The sequence below is a fragment of the Lissotriton helveticus genome, chromosome 1_2, assembly GCF_964261635.1.
Source record: "Lissotriton helveticus chromosome 1_2, aLisHel1.1, whole genome shotgun sequence".
Taxonomy (NCBI): domain Eukaryota; kingdom Metazoa; phylum Chordata; class Amphibia; order Caudata; family Salamandridae; genus Lissotriton; species Lissotriton helveticus.
In genome coordinates, this window is record NC_136058.1 from 404,027,459 (window position 1) to 404,053,531 (window position 26,073).

The 26,073-nt window shown below is 43.3% G+C and overlaps 2 protein-coding genes across 2 annotated transcripts in view; both read left to right on the forward strand.

Annotated features, from left to right (window-relative positions):
• Nucleotides 1-26,073, forward strand: part of LOC144806501 (uncharacterized) — an 82,814-nt gene that overhangs the window by 17,277 nt on the left and 39,464 nt on the right. The gene's annotated exons all lie outside the window — the stretch shown is intronic.
• LOC144804552 (uncharacterized) lies at nt 198-25,113 on the forward strand. The gene is made up of 5 exons (XM_078671916.1): nt 198-332; nt 4,843-5,351; nt 18,053-18,515; nt 19,104-19,627; nt 24,855-25,113. The coding sequence occupies exons 1-5, from the start codon at nt 198-200 to the stop codon at nt 25,111-25,113; spliced, it is 1,890 nt and encodes a 629-aa protein (XP_078528042.1).

Below are 26,073 nucleotides of genomic sequence, written 5' to 3' on the forward strand. Positions count from 1 at the left end.
AGGGTCTCGGGAGCCCTGTGCTCACGCGGCCATCACGGATGCGTGCGAAGCTCCTCCAATTTTAGACATTCTTAAGGCCAAATTGGATCCCAAACAAAAGAAAATTTTTATTAATACTGATACTGGACATAAATCCAGCGAAACACAAGCCTCCTGGAGAGGACACTTCTGATAGGATTCCCTTAAAGAAGAAGGACATGGCTACTAACCATGTTAATCCTGCCAGACAACCCTCTCCACCTCCACCTTCTTCTCCACAGTTAATAATTGAAGAGCCCTTACACATAACACCTCAGGGATCTCCACATCCAGATCCAGATGTGGACAAGTTGGTGATGATACTCATTTGCCTGCAGACCCGTGGAATGATTACACCATTGACCTCCAGTAGACAATGAGCCAGACCTTTACCCAGCAAAGCCATCACCACCAGATGATAATATGGCTTATGAACAGCTCATTGCCAGAGCAGCAGAGTATCATGGTGGCACTTGAGTCTACGCACAGGTCAAGTCAAACATTCCCTATGCTTGAAGGCATGATGAGGCATGCAGATGATTTCTTTAAAGACCCTGTCAGAGAATGTACTATAACTCCAAGGGTAGATAAAAAATAAAACCCACACCATCAGATCCTGTGTTTATTAAGGGACAATTACCTCTTGGCTCTCTAGCAGTGTCCAACGCTCGCAAAAGAGCTAACTCGCAAACCTGTGGGGATGCACCTCTCCCAGATAAAGAATCCAAACTTACAGATGCCTCGGGGAAATGAGTAGCTGTTCAAGCCGCTACCCATTGACGCATCGCAAACACACAGGGCCTACTAGCCAGGTATGACAGGGCACACTGGGATGAGATGGAGCAACTGCTCCAATATCTCCCAGACAAACACAAAACTAAGGCACAGCAGTTAGTTGAAGCGGGGAGACTCATTTCTAAGTCCTCAATGAGATGTGCTTTAGACGCAGCAGACACCGCAGCTAGGGAGATCAATACCAGCATTCTTCTTAGAAGGCATGCATGGCTTAGGGTCTCAGATAGGAAGATCAATACCAGCATTCTCCTTAGAAGGCGTGCATGGCTTAGGATCTCAGCTCGGGAGATCAATATCTCCTCAGAAGGCGTGCATGGCTTAGGGTCTCAGCTCGGGAGATCAATACCAGCATTCTCCTTAGAAGGTGTGCATGGCTTAGGATCTCTGCTCGGGAGATCAATACCAGCATTCTCCTTAGAAGGCATGCATGGCTTAGGATCTCAGGGTTTCCTGAGGTTCAACAGCCCATTTTGAATACTCCCTTTGACAAAGAACACCTGTTTGGTCCTGTAGTTTACCAAGCCTTAGAAAAGAAGAAAAAGGACACTGAAGTAGCAAAATCCATGGGAGCACTCCAGTCCCCATCCAATAGAGGCTCCTTTCACCGCTCGTTTTATGTCACTGCAAGGGCACCTAAATACATCATTAGGTACCCGGTCAGACCGCTTGTAATTTGGTTACATATTCTACACTTGTATGTTCAACAGACAATAAGATAGATTAATTTCAACGTCAAACAAACAAAGGGTAAACATATGTATATATGAGAAATCCTGCTCTAGTACTAATCACTAAAACAGCACTGATTACACACAAAAGGTAAAGATATTTATGTGCGAGAAATCATACTCTAGTACCGATCACTAAAAAGGCAGTACTTCCAGTGTCAGTATTGTGAAGCAGCATCCATGAATCTATACCACAACTGGCTTCTACATTTGTTTTATGGAGAAATTAAGCGGAGAATTCCTTTCTTAGCCCAGAGCAGGGTTTGAAAAAGCACTATGGCTTACCTGTCTGTCGGTACCTTGATCAGAAGAGAGCTCACCCTGGGAGGTACCGAACCGGACTAGTTAAGCCTATTTATGTTGCTAGACTCAGCGCGGGAGCCATGGGTCCTTCCGTGCTATAGAAGACCTGATCGTGCCTGATTCTAATTCGATCACAATTGTGCACTACACTCATGGTGTTCTGCCGATATCGCGCAAACGCGTGCTTAGACGCTACTCTTGGTGTGACCCTCACAGGACTCGTCCAAGACCTCTCATATTCCCTTGTTAGAAGTTGCACAGTACTCTGGTGGCAGAAAAATCTCATGTAATTGTTTTGTGGTAGATTTACCCCAGTAACGTCCAGTTACAAGTTAGACGCCATGGACTGGGGAGTTGCACGAGGAACAGATTCTTCTGCCTGTCAAACCACATGCCATTCACTATTTGCTAGTGTTTTTCTGCTTTTATTTACCACTTGTTTTAAGCAGGTGGTATATGTATGCATGTGTTTGGTTGGGGGGAGATGGGTGAAGCAGGGGAGGGAAGAGGAAAGCATTTTCTAACAGAGGGAAGAATTGTGTGTTTCTCCCAGTTAGTAAAAAAAACAGCACACATCTTGGCTGCTTCTGCTGCACACAGAGTCTTGTGGGTCTTTTCAGTCTAATTTTTCTGTCTGGAAAAAAAAAATGGTGTCCTGTTTTTCTGCACCCGGTAAATCCAGGTGCAGAAAAGCCTAACAACTGATAATCAGGTGGAATAAAATGAACACATGAAAGTACTCCTTAATTTAATTGCCCTTGATTCACACTCTGGACCATAGTTGAGGGATAGGTCTAGGCATAGTCCTCGCAGCACACAATAGATTTGCTTGAGGCAGAGGCCAAAACCCAAAAGTCAGGAAACCAGATACAAGTAGGTGGTAACTCAGGGCAGGGGAAAACACCTGTTGTCCGTGGAGGGGAAATTCCCATCCTAGAAATCTACATTAAAAATTAAATAATAGTATTACTTTTTAAATATCTGTTTGGTGCCAGTCCATATGACTTTAATTTCTGCCTTTGGGATTCTATGTTGCAACTCCATAGGGTACATGTATCCTTTGTGAGCTTAATAAAATGTTGGAAATTCTACAAATCCTCACCCCTACATCCAAGTACTCCCAGGCTACCATTCTACACTCGGCTCTGTCTGAAAAACAGCTCAACATTTTCAAAATTCTGCATTGATTTGGCTTGTAAATTATATTTTTGGAAATTGTCATGTATTAACTTTAATTTTAATACTATAGGTGATTGAAATTACTGACAAAGAAAGCAAGATTTAGCACCAGGCAACTGAAGTCAGTGCCATAAGAAGGATTATTTTGAAAAACTGAAGGACATCCAGCCTTCTACGTTTAAACAATTTCCAAAATCTAAGTGTGGCGAGGAAGTGGGAGCTGAGGAAAGCACTATACTGTAAGTGAAGTCTCTAATTTAGTATTTCATTAACCCAGAGCAAACCCATATCTGTTCACAGAATAACGTTCATCTAAAACATCATGTAATTCCAGAGAGGAAGCACACACTGCATAAAAGAAAGTTATAACAAAAGGTTTCTTCTGCAGACCATCAAAGAAAAGACGCTGAGAGAAGACTCCGAAGCTGACACGTTAACAACCGAAAGATTGTAAAATCACCTTTGTACAACAACCATTACCAATTACGCAAGTTTGAGACTATCTGCCTCTGGATAGAAAACCACGACCCACTCTGCTCACTCTTGCGAAAACCTTACAAATTCACCACTTTATTGTGTTCATGACCATCTCAGATTGTTTCCTTTTTATTGTGTACTGTTCTGTAATTCTATGTAAATCGCCTCAACATTATCTGTTGTGCGCGAGTGATATGTAAAACTGTTAAAGATAAAAATGGATTAAATGAGCACCGTTGCGCTATAGGTAATGTAAATACATCCTCGTCTTCAGAACTACAAATCTTAACCTTACACCAAACAAAGAAAGGGTAAAAGGAACTGATGTTCTGCAACTGGTGATCCACAATAGTGCTGTGCACGTTCTAACACCCTCAGTTACTGCCATTACATCAGTGCAAAAAGGTACTTATCAGTTTAATTATTAAATATCAGACTAACACCTTATCACTGCATTGTTAAGAACCTATACAAATAGATTTGAGAAAATCGTCAGTCACAAAATAAGTTGCTGCCGGATAGGGTATAACCTAAAGACTATTTATTATCTGCTAGAAACATTTGTACAGGTGTTACAGGGCTGCTTCCAGACATAGTTTGCTTAATTCAAGTGTTAAGAAGATTACACACAATTTCTTTTAGAGATAAATGCTGAACATTATCTAAACAAGCCTGACTCTAAAATCGGGTTCCCTCTTACCGTGGCATATAAGCAAGAGAAAACTAATCGCAGAGATATTAACTCTAGGTATACACCTTATAAAAATACGGACTGTGAGACCAAATTCAGTGTTCAAAACCACCTCGATGAAGGCAAAATAACCTAATTTGGGGCCAAAAAAGACACAGCCATAAATCTTATCTCACAGAATTTGACAGAATGCATACTGGGGGAATCCACTCTCAGTGCAAAGTATGCCAAAAAAGTTTCAGGCGTAAATCTTATCTCACTGAGCATATGAGAATCCACACTGGGGAAAACCACTCTCCGTGCAAAGTATGCCAAAAAAGTTTCAGGCGTAAATCTTATCTCACTGAGCATATGAGAATCCACACTGGGGAAAAACCTTATCAGTGCTCTGAATGCCAGAAAAGTTTTAGTTTCAAAGCGACTCTATATGAACATGCATTAACCCACTCTGGGGAAAAACCTTACCAGTGCGCTGAATGCCAAAAAAGTTTCTGCCGTAAATCTAAACTCACTAAACATATGAGATTCCACTCTGGCGAAAAACCTTATCAGTGCGCTGAATGCCAGAAATGTTTCAGTGACAAAGGAGGACTCACTCTACATACAAGGACCCACACTGGGGAAAAACCTTACCAGTGCTCTGAATGCCAGGAAAGGTTTTGTAACAAACCGAGCCTATCTCGACATGCATTAACCCATACTGGGGAAAAACCTTATCAGTGCTCTGAATGCCAGAAATGTTACAGAGACCAAAGCAGTCTCACTCGGCATATAAGAACCCACATTGGGGAAAAATCTTTTCAGTGCTCTGAATGCCAGAAATGTTTCAGTGACCAAAGCAGTCTCACTCGGCATATCAGAACCCACACTGGGTATAAACCTTTTCAGTGCTCTGAATGCCATAAATGTTTCAGTTACAAAATCAGACTCACTGAACATACAAGGACCCACACTGGGGAAAATCCTTATCAGTGCTCTGAATGCCCAAAACATTTCAAACTTAAATCACTCCTAACTGCACATTTGAGATTCCACACTGGGGAAAAACCTTATCAGTGCTCTGAATGCCCAAAACATTTCAACCGTAAATCAACTCTAACTGCACATTTGAGATCCCACACTGGGGAAAAACCTTATCAGTGCTCTGAATGCCAGAAAAGGTTTAGTTTCAAATCGACTCTATATAAACATGCATTTACCCACTCTGTGGAAAAACCTTATCAGTGCTCTGAATGCCGGAAATGTTTCAGTACAAAAAGTAGTCTCACACTGCACATAAGAATCCACACGGGGGAAAACCGTTATCAGTGCTCTGAATGCCAGAAATGTTTCAGTGAAAAACGCTTTCTCACAGTGCATATAAAAACCCACACAGGGGAACAACCTTATCAGTGCTCTGAATGTCAGAAATGTTTCATAAACAAATTCAGTTTCACTAAGCATATAAGAACCCACACTGGGGAAAAACCTTATCAGTGCTCTGAATGCCCAAAAGATTTCAGACTTAAATCACTTCTAACTGCACATGTGAGATTCCACACTGGGGAAAAACCTTATCAGTGCTCTGAATGCCAGAGATGTTTCAGTGAAAGAAACAGTCTCACTCAGCATATAAGAATCCATACTGGGGAAAAACCTTATCAGTGCTCTGAATGCCACAAATGTTTCAGTGTAAAAAGCAATCTCATTCAACATATAAGAACCCACACTGGGGAAAAACCTTATCAGTGCTCTGAATGCCACAAATGTTTCAGTGAAAAAATCAGTCTCATTCAGCATATAAGAATCCATACTGGGGAAAAACCTTATCAGTGCTCTGAATGCCAGAAATGTTTCAATGAAAAAGGCAGTCTCACTTACCATATAAGAATCCATACTGGGGAAAAACCTTATCAGTGCACCGAATGCCTAAAATGTTTCGGCCAAAAATCTCATCTCACTGAACATGTGAGAATCCACACTAGAGAAAAAAAATTATCAGTGCTCTAAATGTCACGAAAGATTCAGAGGTAGAGATGGTTACAAGCGCCATGAGAAAACACACCATCAAAATAATTCAGTGCTCCAAGTGCCAGAAAAGAATCAATTTTAAACGCAATCTCACTCTACATGAGCAGATGCACACAGGGGAAAAACATTACCAATGCGGTGAATGCCAGAAATTCCTATTTGATTGGCACAGCCTCACTAACCATAAGCGACTCCATACTGATGAAAAACCATATGAGTGCTCTGAATGCCAGAAAAGCAGCAGAGACAAATGCTATCTCACCATGAGAAACTCCACACTGGAGAAAATCCTTATGCCATAAAAGCTTGAATCTGAAAGACAGAGTTATGCTTCATGAGAGATCCCACTCTGGGGAAAAACCTTATGAGTGCTCGAAATGCAAGCAACGTTTTGGTTACAAATTACTTCTCACTTGACATGAGCGAACTCACACGGGGGGAAAATGCCTTGTGTGTTCTGAATGTCAGATAAGGTTTAGTCTCGAATACAATGTCACTTCACAAGAGAGAATTCCCACTGGACTAAAGCCATATACAGGAGGGGAAAGCAAGAAACGTTTTACTCAGAAAGGAGATCTCACTAAACATGAGAAATGCATCCACATGAGGTGAAGAGTAAGGCGTATCTTGAGTTGCAGAAAAGCTTCTAACAACCTGACTTTACATGAGAGAGCACATATTGTAGCTGCAATAGGATTCATCAAGAAACTCTTGCAGGATAACTTAGGCTGCCCGCATGCACCTTCCAAAGAAATTTCAGGCCTGGAAAGTACTGGATATGGTCCGATAAACTTGGGATGAAACATACTTCTATGCTTGAAAGTTAAGTTTTTGGTGGACAACCATACTTTATCTCCAATATCATACCGTGGTCCTGGCCTATGGTGTTTATCATATTGCTGTTTGTACTTTTCTTTACTTTGTAGTAAACGTCTGTGAGTTTGTTGATGAATAGTTTGCATGTGTTGTATAGTATCTTGCATAGCTGGTGTTTCACTTATATCTCTGGGCAAAATTAGGGGAATTGTATTTGGTAGATATCCATAAAGAGCCTCAAAAGGAGAGGATCCAGTTGAAGAATGCGGTGATGTGTTATAAGCCATTTCCGCACTCCAGAGCAAATCAAACCAAGACTTTTTGGAATCCTCTACATAACATCTCAAATATTGTTTCAATGTCTGATTCAATCGTTCCGTTTGACCATCTGTTTGAGGGTGGTAACTAGTAGACATATTGGATGTGATTTGTAGACTTTGACACCATTGTTGCCAGAATTTAGATGAAAACTGAGAACCACGATCAGATAGCAACACAGAAGGCAAACCATGCAATCGTACAATATTTGTCAGTATTATTTGTGCTAGTTGTCCTGCTGTTGGCAATCGTTTACAAGCAATAAAATGGGCATACTTCGTTAAACTATCCACAACTACTAAAATAACCGAATGAAGATTCACTTGTGGCAAATTTGTGATGAAATCCAAAGAAACATGTTCCCACGGTTTAACTGGTGTTGGTAAGACTTGCAATAATCCTTTTGGTTTGCTATGATCAGTTTTGAATCTAGCACATGTTTCACCGTTTTGAGCCATCAAAGAAACATCTTTTTGGAGAGTTGGCAACCAGAACAAGTTTTGTATCTTTTCTGTTGTCTTTTTTGGACCTGGATGTCCTGCCATAGGATGGGAATGTAACCAGCCAAAAACTGTTTCTTGTAGTTTTTTAGTAGGAAGGTAGACTTGCTTTCCATGAAATGGTATTCCTTCTTTGATTGTTTGGTTTTCTTTCTTGTTCTTCCAATTTTTCCATTGGGATGGAGGAAAAGTTTCATGGATATTATCCCAAAATTGGTCCGCATCCAACAAACAGATCACTTTGTCTGGTTCTATTATTGCTTGTGGAGTTCCTTCGAATTTATGCAATGTAGAATCTTTCCTGGACAGAGCATCTGCCTTTTTGTTGTCCTGTCCCGGTCGATAGGTTACTATGAAATCATATTCTGCAAAGAACATCATCCATCTCAATTGACGTGGGGTTAACATTCTAGCTGAACTCATGAACTGTAAATTTCTATGATCTGTATACACTGTCACTGAATTTTGCTCCCATAATATAATGTCTCCATTCCTTGAAAGCCTCAAGTATAGCTAGCAACTCTTTCTCCGCAATGATGTAATTTTGTTCTGCTGCATTCAATTTTCGAGACATATACGCTACAGGATGCATTTGACCAGTTTTGTGATGTCTCTGAGATAAAATGGCTGCTATTGCTACATCGGAAGCATCTGCCTCAATTATGAAAGGTTCATTTACATCAGGATGCATTAGAATCGGGGCTACTGTAAAAGCCTTTTTCAAACTTTGGAACGCTTCATTTGCTTCTGTAGTCCATTCAAACTTCACCTTTTTTCTTAACAGACGAGTTATGGGTGCTACCACTGCTGAGAAGTGATCAATAAATCGTCGATAGAAATTTGCAAAGCCCAAAAAACATTGCACATCTCGAACAGATTTTGGAATGGGCCATTCAGCTACTGCTTTAATTTTTCTATCAGTCATTTTCATGCCAGTTGGTGTGAGCAGTACTCCCAAAAATTCAACTTCAAAAACATGGAAATCGCATTTAGATAATTTGCAATACAGGTTGTGTGATTGTAACGTCTTTAAAACTTGTTTGACATGACCTTCGTGTTTTTCTTCTGAATCGGAATAAATTAAAATATCATCTATGTAGACGATCACAAATAAATCTAGAAATTCTCTTAAAACATCATTGAGAAAAAACTGAAAGGCTGCTGGCGCATTACAAAGACCAAATGGCATTACCAAATATTCAAACAATCCATATCTAGTTTTGAATGCAGTTTTCCATTCATCTCCTTGTCTAATACGCATCAGGTGGTATGCTCCTCGTAGATCAAGTTTTGTGTATATAACTGCTGTTTTTACTTGGTCTAAAAGGACTGGGATCAGTGGTAATGGATATGTGTTCTTTATCGTGATTTTGTTCAAAGCCCTATAGTCGATGCAAGTTCTTAATTCACCATTTGCTTTTGGGATGAAAAACAAAGGAGAGGCGGCTGGCGACTTAGAGGGGCGGATGAACCCGTTTTCTAGATACTGATCCAAGTATTCTCTCAAATGTTGATTTTCTTTCTCACTTAGAGCATATATTCTACAGTTCGGTACACAAGAACCTGGCGTGAGATCGATCTGACAATCATAGCTGCGATGAGGAGGAAGGACTGCTGCTTTCTCTTCACTGAATACCTCCTGAAACATCTTGTAACAATTAGGTAGAATTGTTTCTTTTTCCTCAGCTGTTGCAATTTGACTCACTGTTGTTGTGCAAGTTCCCATACAAGACGATCGACAAAAATCAAAAAGAAATACAAGTTCTCTTTTTTTTGCCAATCAATTATAGGATTATGTAGACAGAGCCATGGCATTCCTAGAATAAATCCATACTGAGGTGCTTGGATTACATCGAATTGAACCTCCTCTCTATGATATTGTCTTTTTGAGTCTTCACCACACATTATTACCTTTGAAGTTTGCATGGTAACTGGACCTCCAGACAAAACTTTTCCATCTACAGCTTGTACTATTTCAGGAGTGTCTTTCTTTTCACAGATTATATTTAATCGCTGCGCGGTTTCTAAATCGACAAAATTTCCTGTGGCCCCAGAGTCTATTAGAACTTCCATTTGCCAGATTTTATGAATTAGTTGTATCTGAACTGCCAATTGGAAATGAGCCTTGTAATTACTTACACAAGAATTTACTGAAGGGTAAGCAATGGTTCCCAAGAGATCCCCCTCTAAAAATCTTGGGCATGTTAGTTTTCCGACTTTAGATCTTTTGTTTCTAGAACTGATACTTTACCAGTAGTTGGAGACTTATTCTTAGGTTTCAACATACAGTCTTTTACAAAATGTCCTTTGCGACCACAGTAAAGACACTGTCCATTCTTGCGTCTGCTATCTTTTTCATCTTTTGATAACGGCTGTCTGAGAGTCCCGATTTCCATTGGCTCAGGGCAAGATTCAGAATGTGCAAACTGAGTTCTAGGTTTGTTTTCATTTTTCCAACTAGGTTTCTCTCCTCTTTTTTTATCTGATCTTCGTTCTGATAGTCTGTGATCCAATCTTAAGGTTAGATTTATCAAATCCGAACAAGCTGTTGGTTGTGGGTCAATTTGGGCTAACACATCTTTTAAATCGTCTTTCAACCCCTGATAGAAAAGAGCTGCTCTCTTTTCTTCCGGCCAAGAGGTCTCTGCAACAAGTCTGTTAAAATGTGATAAGTAAGCAATAAGGTTTCGATTGCCTTGTCTTAATTGTAACAATTCTCGGTCTGCAGATAAAGTTACAGTTTGTCTATCGAATACTTTTTCAAATTCTTCTACAAAGCGCCGCCAGTTATACAATAAAGCGCTATCTTGACGTACTAATGGGACTGCCCAATTTGCAGCATCTCCAGACAGATAAGAAATTAGGAATGCTATCCTAGACTGGGGGGTGGGAAACGCTGTAGGCCTACAAGAAAAATGCAGTTCTATTTGTGTTAGAAAAATCTGCACTTTAGAAGGGTCTCCAGAAAAACGCTCTGGAGCAGCCAAAGGTATTTGTGGTGGAACAGTTACTGAAATATTTGTGGATGAACCCTCCTCTGGAAGGGGAGTGTTCATAAGCTGAATATTATCTACTTTATCAGACAACAATGCAGTTGCAGCCATAGTTTCATTTAAATAAGCTTGCATTTTAACTATTGCAGCCAGTAAGTCATCCATGGTGGCCATTATGTCAACACAATCAGATCGGGAGGAAAATAATTCGTGGGCTCACTAGTCTGTCAGACGAAGTCTTCCTCGGAATCTGATGTGATGATATAAGGGCCCACCTCTCGATACCTTCAATTCTGATTGTAATTACTACACAGAATATTGAAGTGATCAAGCGGGGGGAAAAAGGGAGTTAGGAAGGGAACAGCTGGGAGGGAGATCTGAAAAGGAAAAGTTAAGAATACACAAAATATTTTGCTACTTATTTATTCAGTAGTTTTACTTAAGGTAAAGAAACCAAACAGGTTTTTGTAACCTCACTAAGATTAATCACAATTACTAGTTTTGCAAATTAAATCTCTTTGCTTCTCTTTTATTTTCTCTTTTAATTTTCTCTCAGAAAAGAAACTGTTCACTGTTCATGCTATAACCTGTGGAAAATTCTCTACAAATTACTACCAATAACTCTTAGCACTTCTTGCAAATCAACCATGTGTGCTTGTAATGTCTTTGGAACATTCTTATATATTTCCTATAGAATGGCAACCTAAAATCAAATTGCGCAGTAAAATTTTGACAAGGATTAATTTTCCTTTGCTCAAACTATAAACCTCTTCTCGAATTATATGCAAGATTTAGTTTCAATTTTACTGCACAGAATATTTTGGATTCCCTTCAAAACAATATCAGAAAACAGTGCATAAAACCTTCAATTTTGCATAAAAGGATTTTTTAATTCAAAATCCTAATTTTTATTAACTTATTCTCATACCTTTAGAGTACGACCTACTCTATGACCTTAGAAGATTAACTCCTCTTCTGGAACCAGGAAGAGGGAAACCCACGAACAATTTCGGTCCAAAACTGCCTTCTATTCTGCAGCCGATGACTCTGACACCTCAGGATATTCTCCGGGAAAAAATCCGCTGCATTGCTGAAAACTCGACCTGTGGGAAGAGATGACACAGCCTCCAAAAGAAAAGAGCCTGCCAAGGAACAACCTTCCTCCCCAAATCCTAGAGAATAGTGAGCACAGACACCTGGGTGTGGTCGCGTACATCGACGTAACCACACCCGCGTATTTTCCCCGTTTGCGGTAAACCCTACGCATCTCGCGGATGCGACAACATGCCATTTTCGCCAGGATACATTCGCGCCAGGATACTTTGTAGTAGCAGAGCGCGTAATAAAAATTTTCATAACATAACATAACATTTTACACGCATCTCGCGGACGCGATTGCCAAAGTACATGCATCTCGTGGACGCGGTCACCCTGCCAAACCTCACGCATCTCGCGGACTATGTTGAAACTAAAGGGGACTTGAGTCATTGCTACATGCAAGGTTTAAAACCTGGCTGGGCTCTTGAACAAAGCAGCCACCTACGTCCAAAAGAAAGAAACCAATGCATCTTCCCACATAAGTGCTTTGGACATGGCCGAGGACTGCGCCAGCTGCTGAGTGGGGCGGGCCCTAGACCGCAAGCCACCCTGGGCCTGACACTTTGCCTGTCCCCCCGGCACCCTGTGTGCTCGTTCGACCGCGATGAATTTGCTCAGGCACTTGGGTGCGAGATGATTGAGGATAAGGTCCTCTACTCTAAGATCAGTAGAGAGTGAGCTAGAATCTTCCTGGACCCCAATAATACGCACGTTGTTGCGTCTTGCACGGCCCTCAAAATCTTCCAAGGTGACGAGCAAAGAAGTCATTAGCAGTTCTCGGGTTGCGGACTTCTGTTTGCAAGTCGGACACATCCGTTGTGAGGCTGGAGGTCTTTAAATCGAGAGACCTCACCTTTTCGTTCGTCTTGGCCAAATCTGTTCTGATTAGGTTGACATCAATAGCCACCGTATCCAGTTTCAGGGCCAGGGCTTCATATTGTTGGCCGATAGAAGTTTCGATGCCAGCAATGGCGCCCATCACATCCTGTAGCGTTAAGTTTGCAGACATAGTAGGATCGTCGATAGCCGTCTCCCGGGTCTTAGGTGTGCCACTGGGGGATCCCTTAGGAAGCGTGTAGCGGTCCATGACATTCGTCTGGGCTGAGCCTCCACGGAGGTTGGTCTAACTTTCCGTTTGTCACCCTCGGGCTTGCCCGCCATGGCGAGCCGGGTGCCCCGAAGGGAAGCTTGAGACCTGGTCCAAATAACTCCTCAGAATTCGCCCACAAGAACACCAGAGGCAGAGACGAATCAATATGAGTATGCAGCCACACAATCGCTAGTCCCACGCCCAGTGAACTGACATAGGAGCCAGCCGGGATCAGCAGTCACCCCAATGAGTGGTTACGAGTTGCAGGAGAAATGAAACTGAAAGTGAAGTGGGGTTGCGGGCTGAACACCGCCAGCCGTTGTTGTTGAATTACCGTCCGGATAGGGTCACATCTCAAGGCCCAGGCGATCCCGTGGAAAAGGCCACAAAATACAGGATGGCGTAACTCGGGAACCCGAAGTCCGATTTCGTCGCTGAGAGCAGCTAGCGCATCAGCTGAGCTGTGTCCTCATTGATCTTCCGTCAAATCAGGATATTATCCAGGATAGATGCGGGAGGTGGCGAAGGGTCTCGGGAGCCCTGTGCTCACGCGGCCATCACGGATGCGTGCGAAGCTCCTCCAATTTTAGACATTCTTAAGGCCAAATTGGATCCCAAACAAAAGAAAATTTTTATTAATACTGATACTGGACATAAATCCAGCGAAACACAAGCCTCCTGGAGAGGACACTTCTGATAGGATTCCCTTAAAGAAGAAGGACATGGCTACTAACCATGTTAATCCTGCCAGACAACCCTCTCCACCTCCACCTTCTTCTCCACAGTTAATAATTGAAGAGCCCTTACACATAACACCTCAGGGATCTCCACATCCAGATCCAGATGTGGACAAGTTGGTGATGATACTCATTTGCCTGCAGACCCGTGGAATGATTACACCATTGACCTCCAGTAGACAATGAGCCAGACCTTTACCCAGCAAAGCCATCACCACCAGATGATAATATGGCTTATGAACAGCTCATTGCCAGAGCAGCAGAGTATCATGGTGGCACTTGAGTCTACGCACAGGTCAAGTCAAACATTCCCTATGCTTGAAGGCATGATGAGGCATGCAGATGATTTCTTTAAAGACCCTGTCAGAGAATGTACTATAACTCCAAGGGTAGATAAAAAATAAAACCCACACCATCAGATCCTGTGTTTATTAAGGGACAATTACCTCTTGGCTCTCTAGCAGTGTCCAACGCTCGCAAAAGAGCTAACTCGCAAACCTGTGGGGATGCACCTCTCCCAGATAAAGAATCCAAACTTACAGATGCCTCGGGGAAATGAGTAGCTGTTCAAGCCGCTACCCATTGACGCATCGCAAACACACAGGGCCTACTAGCCAGGTATGACAGGGCACACTGGGATGAGATGGAGCAACTGCTCCAATATCTCCCAGACAAACACAAAACTAAGGCACAGCAGTTAGTTGAAGCGGGGAGACTCATTTCTAAGTCCTCAATGAGATGTGCTTTAGACGCAGCAGACACCGCAGCTAGGGAGATCAATACCAGCATTCTTCTTAGAAGGCATGCATGGCTTAGGGTCTCAGATAGGAAGATCAATACCAGCATTCTCCTTAGAAGGCGTGCATGGCTTAGGATCTCAGCTCGGGAGATCAATATCTCCTCAGAAGGCGTGCATGGCTTAGGGTCTCAGCTCGGGAGATCAATACCAGCATTCTCCTTAGAAGGTGTGCATGGCTTAGGATCTCTGCTCGGGAGATCAATACCAGCATTCTCCTTAGAAGGCATGCATGGCTTAGGATCTCAGGGTTTCCTGAGGTTCAACAGCCCATTTTGAATACTCCCTTTGACAAAGAACACCTGTTTGGTCCTGTAGTTTACCAAGCCTTAGAAAAGAAGAAAAAGGACACTGAAGTAGCAAAATCCATGGGAGCACTCCAGTCCCCATCCAATAGAGGCTCCTTTCACCGCTCGTTTTATGTCACTGCAAGGGCACCTAAATACATCATTAGGTACCCGGTCAGACCGCTTGTAATTTGGTTACATATTCTACACTTGTATGTTCAACAGACAATAAGATAGATTAATTTCAACGTCAAACAAACAAAGGGTAAACATATGTATATATGAGAAATCCTGCTCTAGTACTAATCACTAAAACAGCACTGATTACACACAAAAGGTAAAGATATTTATGTGCGAGAAATCATACTCTAGTACCGATCACTAAAAAGGCAGTACTTCCAGTGTCAGTATTGTGAAGCAGCATCCATGAATCTATACCACAACTGGCTTCTACATTTGTTTTATGGAGAAATTAAGCGGAGAATTCCTTTCTTAGCCCAGAGCAGGGTTTGAAAAAGCACTATGGCTTACCTGTCTGTCGGTACCTTGATCAGAAGAGAGCTCACCCTGGGAGGTACCGAACCGGACTAGTTAAGCCTATTTATGTTGCTAGACTCAGCGCGGGAGCCATGGGTCCTTCCGTGCTATAGAAGACCTGATCGTGCCTGATTCTAATTCGATCACAATTGTGCACTACACTCATGGTGTTCTGCCGATATCGCGCAAGCGCGTGCTTAGACGCTACTCTTGGTGTGACCCTCACAGGACTCGTCCAAGACCTCTCATATTCCCTTGTTAGAAGTTGCACAGTACTCTGGTGGCAGAAAAATCTCATGTAATTGTTTTGTGGTAGATTTACCCCAGTAACGTCCAGTTACAAGTTAGACGCCATGGACTGGGGAGTTGCACGAGGAACAGATTCTTCTGCCTGTCAAACCACATGCCATTCACTATTTGCTAGTGTTTTTCTGCTTTTATTTACCACTTGTTTTAAGCAGGTGGTATATGTATGCATGTGTTTGGTTGGGGGGAGATGGGTGAAGCAGGGGAGGGAAGAGGAAAGCATTTTCTAACAGAGGGAAGAATTGTGTGTTTCTCCCAGTTAGTAAAAAAAACAGCACACATCTTGGCTGCTTCTGCTGCACACAGAGTCTTGTGGGTCTTTTCAGTCTAATTTTTCTGTCTGGAAAAAAAAAATGGTGTCCTGTTTTTCTGCACCCGGTAAATCCAGGTGCAGAAAAGCCTAACAACTGATAATCAGGTGGAATAAAATGAACACATGAAAGTACTCCTTAATTTAATTGCCCTTGATTCACACTCTGGACCATAGTTGAGGGATAGGTCTAGGCATAGTCCTCGCAGCACACAATAGATTTGCTTGAGGCAGAGGCCAAAACCCAAAAGTCAGGAAACCAGATACAAGTAGGTGGTAACTCAGGGCAGGGGAAAACACCTGTTGTCCGTGGAGGGGAAATTCCCATCCTAGAAATCTACATTAAAAATTAAATAATAGTATTACTTTTTAAATATCTGTTTGGTGCCAGTCCATATGACTTTAATTTCTGCCTTTGGGATTCTATGTTGCAACTCCATAGGGTACATGTATCCTTTGTGAGCTTAATAAAATGTTGGAAATTCTACAAATCCTCACCCCTACATCCAAGTACTCCCAGGCTACCATTCTACACTCGGCTCTGTCTGAAAAACAGCTCAACATTTTCAAAATTCTGCATTGATTTGGCTTGTAAATTATATTTTTGGAAATTGTCATGTATTAACTTTAATTTTAATACTATAGGTGATTGAAATTACTGACAAAGAAAGCAAGATTTAGCACCAGGCAACTGAAGTCAGTGCCATAAGAAGGATTATTTTGAAAAACTGAAGGACATCCAGCCTTCTACGTTTAAACAATTTCCAAAATCTAAGTGTGGCGAGGAAGTGGGAGCTGAGGAAAGCACTATACTGTAAGTGAAGTCTCTAATTTAGTATTTCATTAACCCAGAGCAAACCCATATCTGTTCACAGAATAACGTTCATCTAAAACATCATGTAATTCCAGAGAGGAAGCACACACTGCATAAAAGAAAGTTATAACAAAAGGTTTCTTCTGCAGACCATCAAAGAAAAGACGCTGAGAGAAGACTCCGAAGCTGACACGTTAACAACCGAAAGATTGTAAAATCACCTTTGTACAACAACCATTACCAATTACGCAAGTTTGAGACTATCTGCCTCTGGATAGAAAACCACGACCCACTCTGCTCACTCTTGCGAAAACCTTACAAATTCACCACTTTATTGTGTTCATGACCATCTCAGATTGTTTCCTTTTTATTGTGTACTGTTCTGTAATTCTATGTAAATCGCCTCAACATTATCTGTTGTGCGCGAGTGATATGTAAAACTGTTAAAGATAAAAATGGATTAAATGAGCACCGTTGCGCTATAGGTAATGTAAATACATCCTCGTCTTCAGAACTACAAATCTTAACCTTACACCAAACAAAGAAAGGGTAAAAGGAACTGATGTTCTGCAACTGGTGATCCACAATAGTGCTGTGCACGTTCTAACACCCTCAGTTACTGCCATTACATCAGTGCAAAAAGGTACTTATCAGTTTAATTATTAAATATCAGACTAACACCTTATCACTGCATTGTTAAGAACCTATACAAATAGATTTGAGAAAATCGTCAGTCACAAAATAAGTTGCTGCCGGATAGGGTATAACCTAAAGACTATTTATTATCTGCTAGAAACATTTGTACAGGTGTTACAGGGCTGCTTCCAGACATAGTTTGCTTAATTCAAGTGTTAAGAAGATTACACACAATTTCTTTTAGAGATAAATGCTGAACATTATCTAAACAAGCCTGACTCTAAAATCGGGTTCCCTCTTACCGTGGCATATAAGCAAGAGAAAACTAATCGCAGAGATATTAACTCTAGGTATACACCTTATAAAAATACGGACTGTGAGACCAAATTCAGTGTTCAAAACCACCTCGATGAAGGCAAAATAACCTAATTTGGGGCCAAAAAAGACACAGCCATAAATCTTATCTCACAGAATTTGACAGAATGCATACTGGGGGAATCCACTCTCAGTGCAAAGTATGCCAAAAAAGTTTCAGGCGTAAATCTTATCTCACTGAGCATATGAGAATCCACACTGGGGAAAACCACTCTCCGTGCAAAGTATGCCAAAAAAGTTTCAGGCGTAAATCTTATCTCACTGAGCATATGAGAATCCACACTGGGGAAAAACCTTATCAGTGCTCTGAATGCCAGAAAAGTTTTAGTTTCAAAGCGACTCTATATGAACATGCATTAACCCACTCTGGGGAAAAACCTTACCAGTGCGCTGAATGCCAAAAAAGTTTCTGCCGTAAATCTAAACTCACTAAACATATGAGATTCCACTCTGGCGAAAAACCTTATCAGTGCGCTGAATGCCAGAAATGTTTCAGTGACAAAGGAGGACTCACTCTACATACAAGGACCCACACTGGGGAAAAACCTTACCAGTGCTCTGAATGCCAGGAAAGGTTTTGTAACAAACCGAGCCTATCTCGACATGCATTAACCCATACTGGGGAAAAACCTTATCAGTGCTCTGAATGCCAGAAATGTTACAGAGACCAAAGCAGTCTCACTCGGCATATAAGAACCCACATTGGGGAAAAATCTTTTCAGTGCTCTGAATGCCAGAAATGTTTCAGTGACCAAAGCAGTCTCACTCGGCATATCAGAACCCACACTGGGTATAAACCTTTTCAGTGCTCTGAATGCCATAAATGTTTCAGTTACAAAATCAGACTCACTGAACATACAAGGACCCACACTGGGGAAAATCCTTATCAGTGCTCTGAATGCCCAAAACATTTCAAACTTAAATCACTCCTAACTGCACATTTGAGATTCCACACTGGGGAAAAACCTTATCAGTGCTCTGAATGCCCAAAACATTTCAACCGTAAATCAACTCTAACTGCACATTTGAGATCCCACACTGGGGAAAAACCTTATCAGTGCTCTGAATGCCAGAAAAGGTTTAGTTTCAAATCGACTCTATATAAACATGCATTTACCCACTCTGTGGAAAAACCTTATCAGTGCTCTGAATGCCGGAAATGTTTCAGTACAAAAAGTAGTCTCACACTGCACATAAGAATCCACACGGGGGAAAACCGTTATCAGTGCTCTGAATGCCAGAAATGTTTCAGTGAAAAACGCTTTCTCACAGTGCATATAAAAACCCACACAGGGGAACAACCTTATCAGTGCTCTGAATGTCAGAAATGTTTCATAAACAAATTCAGTTTCACTAAGCATATAAGAACCCACACTGGGGAAAAACCTTATCAGTGCTCTGAATGCCCAAAAGATTTCAGACTTAAATCACTTCTAACTGCACATGTGAGATTCCACACTGGGGAAAAACCTTATCAGTGCTCTGAATGCCAGAGATGTTTCAGTGAAAGAAACAGTCTCACTCAGCATATAAGAATCCATACTGGGGAAAAACCTTATCAGTGCTCTGAATGCCACAAATGTTTCAGTGTAAAAAGCAATCTCATTCAACATATAAGAACCCACACTGGGGAAAAACCTTATCAGTGCTCTGAATGCCACAAATGTTTCAGTGAAAAAATCAGTCTCATTCAGCATATAAGAATCCATACTGGGGAAAAACCTTATCAGTGCTCTGAATGCCAGAAATGTTTCAATGAAAAAGGCAGTCTCACTTACCATATAAGAATCCATACTGGGGAAAAACCTTATCAGTGCACCGAATGCCTAAAATGTTTCGGCCAAAAATCTCATCTCACTGAACATGTGAGAATCCACACTAGAGAAAAAAAATTATCAGTGCTCTAAATGTCACGAAAGATTCAGAGGTAGAGATGGTTACAAGCGCCATGAGAAAACACACCATCAAAATAATTCAGTGCTCCAAGTGCCAGAAAAGAATCAATTTTAAACGCAATCTCACTCTACATGAGCAGATGCACACAGGGGAAAAACATTACCAATGCGGTGAATGCCAGAAATTCCTATTTGATTGGCACAGCCTCACTAACCATAAGCGACTCCATACTGATGAAAAACCATATGAGTGCTCTGAATGCCAGAAAAGCAGCAGAGACAAATGCTATCTCACCATGAGAAACTCCACACTGGAGAAAATCCTTATGCCATAAAAGCTTGAATCTGAAAGACAGAGTTATGCTTCATGAGAGATCCCACTCTGGGGAAAAACCTTATGAGTGCTCGAAATGCAAGCAACGTTTTGGTTACAAATTACTTCTCACTTGACATGAGCGAACTCACACGGGGGGAAAATGCCTTGTGTGTTCTGAATGTCAGATAAGGTTTAGTCTCGAATACAATGTCACTTCACAAGAGAGAATTCCCACTGGACTAAAGCCATATACAGGAGGGGAAAGCAAGAAACGTTTTACTCAGAAAGGAGATCTCACTAAACATGAGAAATGCATCCACATGAGGTGAAGAGTAAGGCGTATCTTGAGTTGCAGAAAAGCTTCTAACAACCTGACTTTACATGAGAGAGCACATATTGTAGCTGCAATAGGATTCATCAAGAAACTCTTGCAGGATAACTTAGGCTGCCCGCATGCACCTTCCAAAGAAATTTCAGGCCTGGAAAGTTACAAAACTCTCAAGGTCTTTACTTAACACAGAGAAGTGTTAGTGCTTGCAAAAATCAACTAATTGCCAAAAAAATCACAATATTAATGTCTTAAATTTTACTCCACCCAAAAGGTTTCTACTCACCCTTGTTTCTTAACATATGACTGATATCTATATTTTCATGGTAAGATTAAGCCTATGCGGAGTTCCTCAATGAAGAACTTTGCAAAGTGACAAAAAAACTCTGGCGGTCTACGCAGATTTCCGCAAGCATCGGAGTGCGTAAGGGTCATGCCGTTCGTGGTGATTTTGATCTCCTGGTGTTTGTCCCGCCCTACAAAAATAATTGCGAAAGGCACCATGTGCATCACAAGAGGGTGCAGCTGGTTCAACTCAAGCGGCAGCTCTGTCAATGCGAAGGAAGGTTTCTCTATGCGAGTGGTGTGATCGGCTACGACCACTTGCATTGAGAAATCCGACGACCCGCTTTGAGAAATCTCGCCAGGAGGTTGATTTTGCTCGCCAACTAGACCATGGCGAGCGCGAGCAAGGAAAAATCTTATCAGGAGGTGGATTTTCCTCTCTCCAGCACATAGCGTTGAAGAGTGTGAGCGTTGAAAAAAACTTGCTACGCTCCACGGAGCGGAGTTTTTAGGAACTATGTGAGCTCCGCGGAGTACGGAAAACTCTGCCAGCGGAGTTCACCACCCAGAATGAAATAATATACAACAGCAGGAAAACATAACACACCAGTTACTTGCCTTCCATAACACTCTTTCTGGTCGATACTCCTTTATCTGCAGATTCCTCACCTTGTGAATATTCCCCACACACCAGACTGGGTCCTTCAACTTTAAAGCAAAGTAGGAGACAACATGCAGCTCAGTGTCGACGTCTTTCTGCTACAGAAGTGACAAGCGGAGACTCAAAGAAGCACTTCCCAGGCGCACTAATAATAATAATAATAATAATAATAATAAGGGAAATTTGTAGAGCGCCTGGTTACGCGCAATGGCGTGTCCCCGCGCTGTAGTGAGTGGAATCAACAGAGTCACAGCCGCCAAAGTCCGCCCGGCTTACTGCGTGTAGAGGTGAGTCTTTAACTTCTTCCTGAAGCCAAGTTCAGAGGGCTCCAGGCGAAGTTCCAGTGGTAGGGCATTCCAGCTTTTCGCGGCCAGATATCTAAAGGACCTACCCCCCATGCGTGCCTTTTTTATCCTGGGGACCTTCAATAGCCCTGTACAGGAGGAACGCAGAGCGTGCACAGGCGCGTACCGGGTGACCAGGCCCTGGAGCGGAGCCGGTGCCTTACCGCACAAAATGCGTTGGCACGTACAGAGAGCCTTAAACTCAACCCTGCTCCTTACTGGGAGCCAGTGAAGGGCCTGGAGGGCTGCCTTAGACGCCGATCTTTTAGGAAACTTCAAGGCCAAGCGGGCCGCTGCATTTTGCAGCACCTGGAGGCGGTTGATGGCCTTTCCAGTGGCCCCCAGATAAAGCAAGTGTCCATAATCCAGGCGCGATGTGACGAGGGCATGCACCAGCGTCCTTCGGGCTGCCGTTGGAAGAAGAGCGAGAACTTTCTGCAGGCTTTTCAGGACGCCGAAGCATACCCCCACCCCACGGCCTATCTGAGGTCCAAAAGACAGATCGGCGTCAAACCACACCCCAAGAATTTTCGCTTCCTGGCAGGGTGTGGGAGCATCCCCCAGACAGGGTGGCCACCACACCTATGACCAAACAGACGCCCCCCCCCACCACGAGCACCTCAGTCTTGCTGCCGTTTAACTTCAGGCAATTGGCGGACATCCAGGTAGCCAGCTCCTGCATGCAGGCTCTGAATCTGTCCGCCGCACGACTGGGCGCGCACGATAGGGAGATGCCCAGCTGCGTGTCATCTGCATAGGCACTATATGCAGGCCGTGGCTTTCGACGATGGACGCCACCGGGGAGACATATAGATTGAATAAGGTTGGGCTCAGGGACGAGCCCTGAGGCACGCCCTGGCCCAAACCAATCTCCCTCGAGTAGCAGTCTCCCTGTCGAACCTGAAAGCCTCTCCCTGTCAAAAAAGACTGGATCCATTCAAGCGCAGCCCCTGATATCCCTCCATCATTCGGACACTGTAGCAAGGTGGTATGAGCTACAGTGTCGAATGCTGCACTTAGGTCCAAAAGGATAAGAGCCATAGTCTGGCCCTCATCCATTCCCTGGCGTATGGTCTCCACCGCCATCAGTAGCGCCTATGCCTTCCTAATTAAGCCATGATAAGCACGCCTCCCAGTTAAATATTCCTCCTTGACATGCGTGGCAAATGCCACCCGCCACTGCCTTTCAGCGCGCTTAAGTACGGCTTTAACCACCCAAAGCTCATCACTATACCACGGGGCCGTTTTTTGAGTACGGCAACCTAATTTTGCCAGGGAGAGTAGGGCAGTACAGTCTAGCGCCTCGGTAATGCGCTTATATAGGTTAGTGTTAGCTGTTTCCACATCATCCCCCCCTGGACTCCCCCCTCTAATAAGTGCCGCACTGAACTTAACTTGGGAGAAAGTGGCCCATCTCCGCCTCGGGTGGTTCAAAGGAGCTGGCTCTGGTAATCTAACCCCTGGGATCCGTATGGTAAAAGGTACCAGGTGATGGTCCGACCAGGGAATAGGTATAGGTATAGGAGTCAGGGCATCTTCTTCCCCCCAGTTGGCAAATATGGGGTCCAGTAAGTGGCCTCGCTGGTGGGTGGGATCTTTTACTTTCTGATCCAACTGAAGGGCACGTAATTCTTGGCAGAGGTCCATGGCGGCTTTATCTGTGGGGTCGTCCAAATGCATGTTAAGATCCCCTAGCACCAGGAACTTATCCCTGCGCAGTGCAGCCTCTATAATGCCTTCTACTAGGCTGTCCCCAAACCTGGCAAGAGGGCCCGGGGTCTATAAATCAGGAGGCCCTTCATAGTGTAGCCATCATTCACCTTAATGGTAAAAATACCCGCCTCGCTATCCATAATGGCGAGGTACTCTAAGTGGCATCGTAAGAGTTGCTTGGCTACGATAACTATCCCCCCTCCTCTGCCGGTAGGTCTATCCTGCCTAATCATAGTGTAGCCTTCCGGTAACGCCTCCATAACATCAGGGGCCGAGCAATCATCAAGCCAAGTCTCCGTGAGAAACACGAGATCCCACTGCTTCTCAGTGAGCAAATCGTAAACATCCAGCTTATGTTTCCGCAAAGAGCGTACATTCAGCAAGCCGCAGGCCAGGTCGGGGTGCTCGCTCTCAGCCTCCATTTCCAAGTTGTAGGCAAATTGACCCGCATTATGCTCCAACCTCATACTGTGCAGGCAGGAGCTTGGGGTGGCATTACGGAGGGACAGCAGCTGCGACCTACTCCAATGTAAGTGCCTTCCCGTTGGGGCAGGGGATATGGCCCGCACTCGACCGCGGACGGGCGCAGACAGGCTTGACTTAGGCGCGACTTAGGCGCGCCTCCGTCGCGCCCGCTGCTCTGTCGATTAGACATCCGCCTTTTATCCCCCCCAGCGTCCTAACAACTAGAGCGCTGCCCGTCCTCCTCTGCACACCGGAAGTAGCTGGCTCGGACCTTCCACGCCCCCTGCTCAAACGGTGCTAATCACCGGCGTCAGAACGAGGCGGGAAGGAGTCACGAGCCCAGCCCTTCTGCGTGCCGTGATTGCAACTGCCTTCAGGTAGGAGACCTCGGCCGTGCAAAATGCCCCCAATACAAGTTATTCAAATTAAAGTGCAAAGAATAGCAGCACACGGATGGAGCCTAATCGCTCTCCTCCCAATGCCCCACACTTATTTAAAATGAGCTCAATCAGCTTAAAATACCATCACCCGTGAATCACAGAAAGCGCCCGTGTTCGCGCCGTAAAAGCAGCAGGGACACTGCCACTGTCCACTCACCACCACTGTGAACAACTACAGAGGCCTATGAGTTTATCATCTCACAGGTCTGTATCACATATGCAGGCACTGGCCAGATATTAATTCACCATTTTTATCATGGTTAGAATTCAGATGAGGCCTTTTCATTTCCCAAAATTCTAATTGTGTTCTCAGCAGCAAGCGTATATATAAATCGTTGAGTGATGACTGCGCAGGGCTCAGATGAAAGTGATATGATGATAAAACCATCAGATCCACATTTTGTACACAGAAACGGGGCTATAAATACTTTTGTACAATACAAGTTAAGCAAAGGCGATTCATAGAAGACATAATTTATATGAAATAGCCCCTGTATAGTCAATGTTTCGACCGTTCCAGTTAATTACCATGGTCTCATCAGGACGATAGATCGCCACCTCTCCAATATGCTTCTCAACTATATTCAATACAGCCTAGTAAGGATTCTTCTGTATCTCTGGGCACTGTACCTGGGAGGAACTCACATTCAACTAAGCAGTTCCATCGCCCGTTCATCGGACCAAACAACTGCAGCCAGTGAATCCTCGGCTCGCTGTCAACCAAGTTCAAGTGTGACAGTTTCTGATGAAACCATCGTTATTGATGTCTTGTCTGTGAGAAGCTGCACCAGCCCTCCTGTGATGGTGGGCCGGAAGACCTTCACCGCTGATGGTGATGAAGTAGCAGCTTAATTTCCAGAAAGGCATGTTGGCCATCAGTGGTTGGATGGCCAACAATTGCCTTAAACTTAACTCTGAAAAAACAGAGGTTATTATATTCAGCAAATTGCTGCCAAATTGGTCTTCTTCATGGTGGCCATCTTCTTTGGTGCCCCTTCCACTGCCAGTCACCAAAGTCAGAAATGTGGGCGTCATATTTGACGACAGACTGTCCTATTTTTTTTATTTATTTGTTATTTTCAAACACCCACAACAAATAAGAGGATGGGCAATTGCCTTTACATGGAGCCCGATTATTAGGAAGAAGGAGATAGTGACATTGTTACACAATCAAGGTTATCCAACGATCCCAACTCAACCCCAGACACAGATACACCTCAATACCAGTATTGCCACAGTGTCAAAGTTCCTATAATTCTCCATGCTACTATGGTTAATGTCTTCTGCATCAAAACCTCATCCTACTCTTCCTCAGATGCCCGCCCCAAAATCGCCCTCCCCCTCACCCCCCTGCCGGCGCTACTGTCTTAAGGCTAAGTGGGATCAAATGGTGAGTCATATTGTACGGGTTCCCCAGGTGACCTCATTTTAACAATATTATTAAGCATCCTGACTACTATGGAAGCCGGGAATCGCCTCACGTTCTGCGCCTCAATATCAAGATACCTAGTCTACTGGTCTCCCTCAGCCATTAATGCACTCGCCTCTGAGTCAATTTCTAGATCTGTCGCTTTTAGCTCTGTCACAAGGGCCTCCCAGGCTCGCGCCGCCTCTAATGCCTTGTCATTAAGGGATCTATGGGCTTGCTGTAATCGAACTTTACTCTCGCTGTTTGCCCACTTAAGGAATGCAGATTTCCACCTTATATAGCTAGGACCCGCCGCTGCTTTCCAGTGGGATGTAATTTCTCGTTTAGCAAGCACCAATCCTAAGACTATGAATTTGCTAGTTAACTTCGTTTTGCTAGTATGC

What these genes read in the sequence shown, in the direction of transcription:
- LOC144804552 (XM_078671916.1), top strand. Translation starts at nt 198, where the DNA reads ATGGCTACTAACCATGTTAATCCTGCCAGACAACCCTCTCCACCTCCA. An exon ending in TGCTCTGAATGCCAGAAAAG is followed by an intron (nt 5,352 to 18,052) that starts GTTTAGTTTCAA and finishes ATGCCAAAAAAG; the next exon opens with TTTCAGGCGTAAATCTTATC. An exon ending in CTCGGCATATAAGAACCCAC is followed by an intron (nt 18,516 to 19,103) that starts ATTGGGGAAAAA and finishes ATAAAAACCCAC; the next exon opens with ACAGGGGAACAACCTTATCA.